General features: G+C 36.8%; 1 protein-coding gene across 2 annotated transcripts in view; it reads right to left on the reverse strand.

The window, feature by feature from the left end:
* vps50 (VPS50 EARP/GARPII complex subunit) overlaps positions 1-13249 on the reverse strand; it is a 154719-nt gene that overhangs the window by 13548 nt on the left and 127922 nt on the right. For both annotated transcript variants that reach the window (XM_065291989.1, XM_065291982.1), the window contains 2 exons: positions 6424-6520; positions 2215-2373 (listed from right to left, as the gene is read on the reverse strand). In XM_065291989.1, coding sequence (XP_065148061.1) covers positions 2215-2373; positions 6424-6520 — 256 coding nt within the window. The remainder of the gene's footprint in view (positions 1-2214; positions 2374-6423; positions 6521-13249) is intronic.

Genomic DNA, 13249 nt, shown 5'->3' on the forward strand with positions numbered 1-13249 from the left:
CGCTTTCATTATGCATAGGCTTATGGTAATTGCCAAAATAGTTTTTCCCACTTGTCATCTTGGCATAATGTTGCCTTTCCATTTTTTTACAGTTAAAATTAAATTAAATGAAAAATACACTGCTGTGGACGTTGTTTACTTCATTAATGTGTTTTACTGTGTTCATAGAATAAGGATGCGAGTAGTATTCGGTTTCGGCCGAATCTTAAACAGTGGATTCGGTATTTGGCCGAACCCAAAAAATCTGGATTCGGTGCATTTCTAAGCAATACATTTTTTAATCAGTAAATCAATGCGTGTTCCCCGGAAAATTTTGCTCTACTGATGATGACGCAATGCTCTATGAACTGAACTACAGGAACACCTCACATAAGATACTTTTAATGCTCGAATGGCTTTGGGAGCTTGACAGCACCTTTGTGATCCACAGAAGAGAAGATGTGGAACGGCATGAATGATAATGACAGAGTTTTGTTTAATGGATGACCTGCTCCTTAAATCAATTTGCAGACAAAATCGATATAAAAAATCTCATTTGACCTCCAGAGTTTGCTCAAGCCCTGGACCGAGATCTAAAATTAGTTTCTAACGCTGGGGTGAAAATAACCTCTCCTTGCAAAATGATATTTCATTACACAAATAACAAACTGTTCACTCAGTCCACAGCAGTTAGTCATTCCTGCTGTACTGTATATAATGCAGACTATCGACTGTGTCAGGGCACCTGGACGTCATTTTTTCAACAATCTAAAAAAAGCAAGAGTGAGTCACTTCAGTATTTCCACAGTTACATCATTAATTCAGTCCCCTCGGTAAACAGAGACAAATTGGCTTCAACATACACGCTTGGCGTGGGTCTGAAATAATGGCGCTGGGAGTAACGGGCAGAGCAGCTCCACTTCATAGTCGCACAAAGGTGAGCATTGTTTCTTCATTAGGAGCCAAGCTTTCAACTAAAATTCCAACTAGGTTCAGGATTTATGTAAATCTGCCCTGCCGCCACATGATTATGCATATTTTGGGATTCACAGAGCCTTCTCTGCAAATAAGCCAAAGAGATAATTCAATAGTGAAACCCCATCTGCTCCACGAGCACTCTTTTATTTCAATGTATGTGTCAGCCATTTAAATGACATGCAAAATGCATACACAGGCTAATGAGTAGAGGTTATCCAAGACATGCGGACAAATCGTCATACGTCACTGCAAAATGAACTTTTCAACTGTTAAACTGGCCCCTTCAAATCTTGTTGCTCCCAGAGCCTGGACGTTTAAATAATTCACATCCGGACAAATAATTGATACCCATGATCTTTAAATCCAGAGAAATTCATCAGGCACAGCCATCAGGCAATGGGGAAAAGAGGAGAAATTAAAATATGTGAAGAAGCAGCTCTTCTACGGAAAAAAAATGCTCCTGAAGAATCTCAGGGAATACACACATCAATCAAGTCTGCTCAGCGGGCATACAATTGTTTGTTTGCTTCAGAGGAAGTCACAACTGGGTCTGTGTATTATAATGTAGAGGTAACATCCTTAATATGCCACATGTAAATAGTGACACATGGGAAAAAATAGCAGCATTTAACCCAAATCAATATGTGCGGGCATGGGCTATTCATCTGCTGGTTGACATGAATATTTACTATTGTTATAGAAATGTGCTACTGGGGGGTAAATGGTGTAAAACTTTACCCTTGAAGCACGAAGTTTTCCCAACACTATTTGAAGTAAAAACATATTTACATTTTTTTACAGATATAAAGAATAATTCCTTGAGACTCCCTGAAGCAGATATCCCAGCACTTCTTCAACCTATAACCATATCCATCTTTCCAATGATTGTTCGAGGGAACACTTGTCACTCTCAGTTAAACCTAACACGTCAACCTCAACTTTAGTCCTCTGTGTAATCTCCTGACAGTGACTATTTGACACTACACGTTTCGATTGCGGCTCGCCTTGTTTCCTGTAAGGTGAGTGCACAATTGAATGAGACAAGGCAGCTATGGGCATCGCCTTGAGTTTCTTTGAGATGAAACAAACCATGCTGTAATTGACTACAGAGACAACGTCCATTTTTTAAAAATAAAGCTGGCTGGTCTTTACGGAGTCGAAGCGTGTACCGACCCCCCTCCCCTACGGTGTTATAATGCGGCCCAACACATTACTCTCGCACGTAAAACCCATAGCACGACCGCACAAACACATTACCTTTAAAAGGACATCCACGTAGACGTTGTGCTGTGACATTATCTCTTTAATGTCCCATTTTACTCCCACCATCAGTAAAAGCATCTGTTCGTAATCTATGGCTTTGGCTGCCACTATCCAGTAAATGGGCTTGCGGAGTTCACTGGCGGTAGATACAGTCTGTAGAGGAAACAGAGCAGGTCAAATTAAAGAGTACTATAACAGTGTGGCTGATAAAAATGAGATTAGAAGCATCACAAAGCTTCATTTCACATTCATTTTAATCTTTGAGATGACCTCACTCAGACAATATTAGATATCAAGGTTACATTTTTACAGAATGTTCTTTACATTATTTATGTAAAAAACAGTAAATCATCAAAAATTATTTTAACTGTGTTATTAGAGGCAGAGTCATGTATTTCCTTGGAGAAACAATTGTTAGTTATTACAGTTTAACCTCTTCAACCCTGAGGACCCTGTCCCGGGTCCAGAATTTCGTATTTTGACTTAATATAAAATATTCTTTTAATCTTTGATACTCCGTCATGGACCCCAGTAACACATATGAGATACTGTTTGAAAGCTTAGAGTCTCTACTTTCTGCAGATATGCATCACTTTGACACATCTTTTACTGTAAGAAAGTTATTTACACTTAATTTACACTATCACCCCCCCAATATTTTTTGATATCATATAATATTCACATATTTCATATTTTTCAAAAATGACAAACATGGGCAAGTCTTATATCAAATGAAAGCTCTCACTCTCAGGAATAAGGCTACAGCATTATTTTTGTTCTAATATCAACACATATCCAACAATCATCAAATGAATAATATGGTAAAAAATTGTCTTTTGTAAACATATGTGAAACTTGAGTGTGAACTGCCTCAGATAGCACATATAGCCACAAATGATACACCATCTTTTATTTTAGGTCCTACTCTAAACAATGAGTCCATTCACAGCATTTTCTTTGGTTTTTTGCATAATTAATCCCTAGCTTTTTATTATATGTGCAAAACAAAAAATTAATATTTTTATGAAAAATGTATTTCCGCACCCTTCAGTAAAATGAGAATATCTTTTGAATGCGACATGCTAAAGAGATCATTCTTTTTTTGGGTGTTTACTGTCTGCTGCTGCTAACAACCAGAACTGTCTGCAGTCTGCTAGAGCACCCAGAACCAGAGTTATACACTATCAAAGACAGTGTTTACAACATAAAAAAGAAAATTTGGTGTTTCATCATATGAAAAACAACATAAATAACGATATTTGTCACAAACAGCAGCTTTTTATGTAACTTCAAAGGGTTTTCTTTAAAATGATATAAAGAAATTGCATTTATTCCACTGTATGTGGTTATGGGGACACTTCAAATGTTCTTAGGCAGAAATTGTATACAAAAAGGGTATTATTCCTCCCTTCAGTTGGAGTAAAATAACTTTTGCATAGATTATGATAGAGAAAAAATTCCATTTTCCTCTGTAAGCTGACAATTGCTGGAATCAAACAAAACTGTCTGCAGGGACCTGAGATACCCAGGGCCAGAGTTATATACTTTCAAATAAAAACTTTAGAAAAAAACATCAAAAAGCGCCTATTTATTTTTGTGTTTATTAGAGGACTGATATCACATACAACCATGTTTACCACTTTTAACAGTGTTTTATGTAATTTCAAAGGGTTACCTGTAAAATGATACCAAACTTTTGTATGTAAACCTCTGCATGTGGGTATGGGATGCTTTTGAAATTGGGTAGGCCAAATCCAGGCGAAAATCCCCAAAATAGCTTCAGGGTGTAAGAAGTTAACAAAGTATGCCTTGCTAAAGTACACAGACCATAATCTAATTCTCAAAGTCAATGATATTATAGCTCTAAGCAATGAAGCAGAGTTCATTATTTTGATTACTGCATGAAATATTCAGTAAAAAACAACAAACAGGGACATATTGACTTACACTTATTATCTTTTTTGAATTATCAACTAAAGCCTATTTTTTTAAAAAACTGCACTGTTATTAAATCAGGCTGTTATTTTAATATATTTAATGTACTGGATTTATATAAAAAATAATGCATATGGTTGATTTGTCAATTATTAAACATTTGTGTACTCTAAGATTATTTTATTTGTAAGTTTTCAAGGATACAACATTACAGCTTTAACTTAATTTATTAAATTATGTATTGGTGAGAACCGGGGCAAAAGTAACGTGGGACGAAAGTAACAAAGCGATTTTCTTCGAGCCCTGATAACATTTGCATCCCAAACTATGACAGCATCTTTAGCACACAAACCCTTGACAGACCTGACAAATATTGCGTTATTTAATCACCGTTTTGCGCGTGTAGATTCAGAAATGTGTTTTCAACCACGATAAATAAAGTCTTTTTTTCGCATAACGCGTTGTGTTTTTCGTTTATGTGTTACAATACTGATCAATCTACAGGTCATTTACTGCTCTAACACATCCTAAGTTTGAATTCTCGAGTTTTTCAACGTAAAAGTAAATCAGGTTTAAATGTGAAGAGATCCTGTTGGGACGAAAGTAACACTTGTTATTTTTGTCCCGCTGCTAATACTGTTGCATTATGTTGAACTTTTATATTATTCTAATTTGATTTCATTTAATTTCATAGTGTTCATACTGTTGAAAAATTCTCAAAAAAAAAAAAAAAAATTCTTAAAAGTTTTATTCTCAAAAATGTAAGTTTGTACTGTTGGTTGCTTTTGAAAACGTGGATAAAACTGAAATTTTAAATGAAAATTTAATTTCATGATTTTTTTACAAAGATAAAATACAAAATATGTTTGCAGTTACATATTTACAAGATCATAGTCATGCATATTTAATGCATATTGTTTTGACCTACATGTATGTTACTTTTGTCCCTGCAGGTGGGGTCGAAAGTAACAATTCACTACTTTTGTTTAAATTGAAATTATACTGAAGTTGTTTTACATTTTTACAAAATTCCACCTGGTATGCATAGACCACACTCATGAGTTATTGACCACAGCAAACATGTATCTCTGTTTAAACATTATCTTTTAAAATTAAGTTTTTCTGAAAAATGGTAATTTGGCCCCCACTCTCCCCTAAAGTGTTCTGTGCTGTTTTTCCTCCATAATACTTTGTTCAGCTATGAGAAAACAATGAAATTATAAAAATAACCTGAACTTAAAGACGTGTATTTGGCTTTTAGGTATAGATATTTATTTGTGACCCAGGACCACAAAACTAGTCACAAGGATACATTTGACAAAATTGAGATTTATACATCATCTGAAAGCTGAATAAATAAGCTTTCCATTGACTGATGTATGGTTGTTAGGATAGGATAATATTTGGCAGAGATACCTCTAATTAAAAATCTGAAATCTAAGGTTGCCAAAAATTCTTAGCAACACATATTACTAATGATAAATACATTTTTTATATATTTACGATAGGAAATTTACTAAATATATTCATGAAACATGATCTTTACTTAATATACTAATGATTATTGGCATTAAAAATCTATAATTTTAACCCCGACAATGTACAGTATTGTTGGATATTGCTACAAATATACCAGTGCTACTTATGACTAATTTTGTGGTCCAGGGTCACATTTAAGAATAAAGATGAAAAGGTAAATCATATCAGGAGCTCTGGTACATTATTGGCTGGTATCGAAGGGTGGCACAAAAGCCATTTTTCAGAAAGAAAGTAATACAGAAAAACTGAAATAGAGCTTCTGAGTCAAGAATTGAAGTGATAAAGTTTAAGTGATATTTGTGGCCACAACATCTACTATATAGTGAAGAAAGCATCATGCTGCGAGGTTGCTTTTATCATCAGAAGCTGAACATAAAATATAAAAATATATGACAAAACACAAGCAAACTGTGTACTAGGATCATTTCAATTGTTTTAAAGGTCAACATGCTATATCAGAATAAACTATGTCAGCTTTTACACTGTAGTGTCATTTACTTTTTTACTCTATCTACAGTAATCTTGTTGAAGTCCGTCATCAGGTTTTTTATATCATAAAACCCATCAAATCAACTGAATAGAGCTCATCAATAGTGCTTTTTAATGATATAAGAAAAGAGATTTAAAAGACAACACTGGAAACCTGCAGCAGTCAAGTGGGGAATTGAAATTGCTCTTATAGTGGGAGACGGAAAAGGTCAAATCCATAAATAGTTGGATGAAACTGACCTGTGAGTAGAACTGCTGGAGGAAGGGCTTCTTGGCTGAAGGCATCATGGTGTCGAGGTGGGGCTGAAGGAGCTCAAACTGCTCCGCCAGAAAAACGCTGCAGGAGGAAAATGAACCAAATTATACAGGTTTCAGGTAAGGCAGTGGTGTAGTCTACGTGATACGCAGGTATACGCCGTATACCCACTAGAAATTGTCAAGGATTTCCGTATACCCACTAAAAATAGCGCGAGGATGCGTAACAGCATGGTTTTGTGACATTTTTAAAGTTTAGTCATAATATAGATGTGAAGCATTGACCATTAGCATGCTACACTTGCTACTTTAGCGGGTTGAAATACATATTAGGCAATATACTTCATGCCGAACTGCGCGATCCGATCGGCGTATGAATTTCTATGAAATCAGATTTATAGTGACGCGAAAGTAACTGGGGAGCAGACTGGCGAGTGACAGCAAAGTGCCGTGAGAGAGACTCCAGTTATCACATGGAGAAATCTGCTTTGACTCGCTCTCGCGGTACTTTGACATCACCAAGAGGTCTGCTTAGCGCCAAATGAAGACGAACCTACAGTGTAGCTGCTCACGCGACACTGTAAACAAACAGTCCAGAGAAGTGAACGAGTGCTGCAACATAAAATCCATAGAGTTTACAACGCACATGTGAGTAAACAACATTTAAATCATCAGTCCAGTTTATTACTTTATCTGGAGGTAAGGCTCCAAATGCAATAAGATAAGCGCGTGTTTATGTCCTGATGGTTTTTAGCTGCCTTCAGTTCCTCTGCATGTTTGCTTGTGCTTCACAGTGTTAAACTTCCCTTCTATGTGTTCATTTATATATCTACGTTCAAGATGTATATGATCTTAAACTTCTGTTTGGTTTGGGTGTCTAATATTAGGCTACATGATGGTCTTGTAATAATAATTATCTATATGCCATTTATTTTCATTTTTAGACAATGCTTATATTATATGCAAAAATAAGCTTTTATATCAATGACTATGCAAATTAGAGTTAATTCATGGTCATCTTAAATGTGTATTCATTAAAAACATTTACACCATTAAATTACACATGGTAATGTTATCAATAGTTGTCAGATAATAGCTATTGAAAGAATTGAATATTTTTTCTCCTTTAATGCATGTGTTAGCCACAGATTGAAGATTTATTTAATTTTAATTAACAGTTAAATAACTTTTGTCCCTGAGTTAGATGTTGATTAACACTAAACCAGTCTAAAAATCAGTCCAGTTTCCCCAGCTGTAAACCCATTGGCTGTTAAAGTCTTTTTTTCTTATAATAAACTGACATGTTGATAACACGTTCAGTTTATGTGTTTATGAGTACACTTTCAGAATGCTCTTAGTTACATGAATATCTATACTGTATGCATCTGTGAGTGTGGTGGTGCTTATGAGGTGTCGCGCTAGGACGAGTAATAAGGGTGAGAGGGAAAAATCACAGTATACTCACTACAAAAATCTAGACTACACCACTGAGGTAAGGGGTCACTCACTCCACTTCTTCACTGCTTCTGTATTAGGGACTTGTCTCTTCATATGAAGAGCTCACATGCAAAAGTATGTCTGACATGATTTCTTGTAAATGAGCATTTTTTAATGTACAAAGCGGAATTGAATGGCCTGAGGCTGGAATTAAGTGGATTTGAAGCAAAAAGAGTTGATGATCACATAATACGTGCCGAGAGCATTCGCTTAATATCATTATGTCGGTGGCATTAAGTGGCTTTTGCATCTGCGTTCCTTATATCAGTCCCTCCAGAAAAACGCAATTATGTGATCGTATGTTTCAACGCATAATCAGCCAAAATTCTTTTTTTTAAATACGCCGCACTTTCGGAACATAAATTGCAGATTTCCGTACACAAAATATGCAAGGCTTGCATGATTTCATAATTTCCGCATTTTCGTAGCAAAAATCACATATATGTAAGCAGAAAGTAAAAAAATGTTGCATTTACTTCACACAAGCGCAGCCATGTCCCCTGTTGCCATGGGAACGTTACGAAGGAATGCGATTATGTGAACATCATTGAAAAGCTGCAAACAGTTTTTGCAAATTCCCGCAGTTTTTGCAAATTCCCGCAGTTTTTGCAAGTTCCCGCAATTTTTGCAAGTTCCCGCAATTTCATCGCATAAAATTGCATAAATATCCTGCATATTACAGCGCATTTTTTAAGAAAAGGTGTCACAAGATCAAGGATTTTTGCCTGCAACAATCACAAAAAACTGCTTTTTTCTGGAAGGACTGTTATTTGTTATTCCATTAAACTACACTGGATGATAAAGGACCGCCTTAACTAGGTCGTCCAAAAATATATATATATTCGCTGCACAAAAGGCCGTCAAGTGTATCTCGGAGAATAGCGCGCACGCTCTTCACACCACGAGCGGGCACGCGCGCCACACGGCCGAAATGAGAAAGACGTGGTCCGGACCGTCACTGTCTGGAGGATAACTAGCCAGTTGATAAAACATCTTGGAGAATAGCGCGGACGTGCTTCACACCGCGAGCGTGCACGCGCACCACACGGCCGAAATAAGATAAAGACTTAGTCCGTCATGTCTGGAGGATAGCCCGTTGATAAAACACGTGTCCGTGAGAACGGTAAGTGGTTTATTCAAGCCTGTTATTGTATTAGTCTATAATTCTTGCAAATTTAAAGTTAGCTAGCTGGTGATTTTGTTGTTTGAGCAACCTGCTAGCTAGGTTTCACTGTCTGTTGATTAGATATAATTGTTGAGCGCTCTTGCTCACTTTATTTATGTGCATTATTTACATGCTACAGTAGTTACACTCCTTTAAAATAATGTAATTAATAGTGGGAAATAATCAGTTTGTACAATCATCGCGCTATCTATCATCGTTCTCCAGACGTTCTGCAACATCTGCTTCAGTTTGTGTTTATTAAACCTTTAGTTTCACTTCATCACACAGCTATTTCAGTTAAAGGTAAAAACATTTAATTAATTAATAATCTAGTATGTGTTCATTTTCTGTCATCTTTTCTTTAAAATTAAGTTTTATTTGAGTGTTTTTAATAAAAATATTTTCATTTTCATCATGCCCCGCCCCTTTGATTGCCCCAGCCACATACCACCTTAACTAACACATTTTCTGCGGGAAACCCTGAGGACTATATTTCATGCCTGTTATTGTTATCTTGTATAGAGTACTGTACTAGAATAGCACAAAACACTGCTATATATAACATTGAAATTATTATGAATTAGGGTGTTTTCACATATACACTGTTTAGGTCGGCCCAAATGACGTGTCGCTCCGAGTACGGTGCGTTTGGGTCAGTGTGAACACAACAGCCGCACTCGGGTGCGCACTAAACAGCCGCTCCGAGACCGCTCTAAACAGGTGGTCTCGGAGCGGCTGTTGCCGAACTCTGGGGCGACCCACCTGTGGTGTGAACACTGCTGGACCTCGGGCCGAACCAAATACTGGAAGTTCTCCACATGTTTGAGCCCCTGGGCTTCCGTCGTGAGGTGAGCCGGGTGTTATATTGTGGGTTAACAACAAACAAGCCAATCCTGGTCCGTTGCATAGAGATTCGCTGTCTCCTTTACATTTGCGCTGATGATTTTATAAATGCATAGCTGTCCTCCACACACAAATAGTGACATTACGGGCTTTTAGCAAACGGCTCCGTGAGAAAGGCTTTAATAGAACAGCTACGCAATTTCGCGTTAAAGCAAAGAAACTTCGCAAAGACGTACAATGTTTATCTCCACATCTTGATAGCTGCGCTCTCCCTGTCAAGCTGGTTGTCGTGGAAACGTGGGGGTGGTCATGAGACGGTAAGAGCTGTCAGAGACCAATGACATCGCTGACCGTTGTCACATGGTGTACGGTGCGGCATTTCGAGTAAAGTAAAAAATATATATATGTGAACACGGACCGCACTAACTGAAAAATGATACAAATGTATTTTGGTGTGCTCCGAGGCCGCACCACGGTGCGCACCAACATATGTGAAAACAACCTTAGATTAGAACTTAAATATAGAGTACAACTTCACCTTGACTTTATTCACTACATACTATGTTGTTAAAATGTTTTTTTTCCTTATGGTTGAACAATTTCCGCTGGTTACAGCCATAATCCGCACTTGCATACTTTGCACACATACCTTTAGGCATGAATCCACTGGGTATAATGAGTATCTGCAATTTAAAGTACTGTACTTACTATACTAAAACACAACACTTTAATATATTTGTTACTGTATAATGTGCACATGACAAAAAACTATTGAACGTGTCTGTTTCAGATTATTTCTCAACATTAGCTACATATCGAAATCAAATGCCACGCTAAGGGTTTCTATTTTAAGATCTAATAATGAGATTGAAAATGACCATAATCAAGCTTAATTTAAACAGCTGAATTAATTTTTGTTCTGCCGTTTGGCCTTACACAGCATACCACTTAAAAAGCAAGATGATGCATTGTTACTAAAGAAGAAAATGAATGCTAATAGACTTAATAGTCATAAAATTCTGATTATAGCAAATTAACTGCAACCATTACACGAGTCAAAAAAATCTGCCTGCTTAGAAGGAAAAATGAACCTTTTAAACTGACTGAATCTGTAATTACAAATCACTGATTCTCATTGCTGCCAATGGCCGTGCACAACTGGGACCTTCAAAAAGAATTAGTGCCCACCCACCACCGGCACCAGCTGATTTATGACTAATGACTGCCCACACAGAGCGATAGGAAATCATTGTGGATTATGGGATGAATATTTGCATATGACTTCTAATATATTTCTAGAAATCAGGGTGTGCAAGCTACTGTACAGTTTACATTGCAGCAAAAACTCTGGATGAAAAGAGCAGCACTTATACGGTGGTTACTGTTGGATGTTAAATAATTGATATTCAAATGCAAGGAAGGGTTGTATAATTATATACAGTATGCTGCCAGCCAATTTAAAAAATAAAATTTAAGTTGGAATAAGAAAAATAAGTTTTTTCTCAATGGAGATATTTGGGTGATTCTCACGAAACCATTGAAACACCACGGCACTAATGATTTTAGCTATAAAATGTGTAATATAGTAATATTAAAAAGCATCAGAATTAACACAATACTGTGTTCTACCTTGCATAATGTGTAATTTCAACATAAGAATTTATAATTTCTCAATTTTATCTCATTTTCTGTTGAAATTCTCATTACCGCAATGTGTCCGGCTGTGTTTGAACATGCGTTATGTTGTAATTTAATCAAATTAACACAAAAATATTTAGAAAAAAAATAAATGGATGTTTTGCTAGACTACTTTAGATGACAGAAAAAATATTTACTGAATATTCATGTATAATAATAATGAAGAGAAATTAGGAAAATGAAGTGTCCATGCCTGATGTTCTCATCCTCCGCAACACTTTTTGAGAACAGTTTAAGCACACATGGACCAGTTACTTCAAGATGGCTACCAGGTAAGATCATTTTTTTACAGTTAATTTGAAATATTGTCTTGTCAGAATGCTTACACGACATTTTGATTATCATTACCGCAACAGATGCTTATTAAATGTTAATTTAATTAATAGAAGCATAATACTTTTATTTTAAATGCATGTGCACTGCAGAATCTCCAAATTATGTTATTTCAGGTTTGTCATGTCATTTTGAAAATATGTCAGTGTTGATGTTTTCTGACTGTTGCGGTAATGAGATTTTTTAGGACTAATTTTTTAAATTATGTAACAAAAAGTGTTAAATGATAAGTAAAAGTGTTTAAATTAATGTTCCCATTTACTCCAGACTTTGTTTTTCAATGTCTGGTGGGAAAAAAAGTAAATTTAAGCAATTTTTACATTTTCATGCTTGACATTTTTAAAACCAAGTTTTCGAGAGAATCACCCATGTAGGTGATAGATACTGAATAATAATATGTTTTGTATGGTTATGCATGTATACTGTAGCACATTTATCTTTCACACGTTTACGTGGCTCTCTGCTCAAACTCTGTGGCCTTCATTGATTATTCCCTTAGGAAGTAAAGGGGAAAGGAGCAAATAAGAGGATGTATAGACTTTAACCTTCTCAGAAAACAAACAGTGGTTTCAGTGCACTGCATTCTGAACATGTACATGGCCAAGACCTTCACCTCCGGGACGCTTTCGTTTTGTGCAAAGAAGGATCTGTTCTTTGCAGAGAGGAGCATTCTCTTAACGTTTCGGATCCGTTCTAATCCTCTGCAAACTTTTCGACTTCCAGCGCAGCTCTTGGCGGTAACCGAACGCCATCTGGCAGCGGCGTAACCGCGTCCAAGGCGACTATGGGGAGGATCAAACCCGCAGCTCATGTAGTCCATCTGAATTCGGGAGGGAGTATTCCCTGCTGTTCAGAAAAAGCTTAGGGTCTTGCTGAACAAGCAGTCGGATAGAAAAAAGGTCAGAAATGGAGGAACTGGAAGCCGAAACCATCTTTTAGGCTCAATGTCTCATCGGGATTATTGTGAAAAATCAGGAAGCTCCCATCGGCCCCTGCGGCCTCGCATCACTTAATGAAATGAACTCCCAGGCTGTCGCCGAAGCAGACTCGGTCCGCCTCTGTTGACTCATCAGGAGGAAAGCAAGGCTTAATGGGGTTCGCTGATTAGATAACAGCCACGCTGATAATATGACTGATTGGTTCAGACAGGCTCGGGTGAAACGTGATGGTGGGGTTAGGAACTCATCACCTAGCAACAGTATGCCCGAGCACAAGGCACATCTCATAAAAGTCAACCAGCTCTTTAATGTAAATGCATTCATTTGCAAGAGTCAG

This window comes from Paramisgurnus dabryanus, chromosome 19 (assembly GCF_030506205.2).
Source record: "Paramisgurnus dabryanus chromosome 19, PD_genome_1.1, whole genome shotgun sequence".
In the NCBI taxonomy this organism is placed as follows: domain Eukaryota; kingdom Metazoa; phylum Chordata; class Actinopteri; order Cypriniformes; family Cobitidae; genus Paramisgurnus; species Paramisgurnus dabryanus.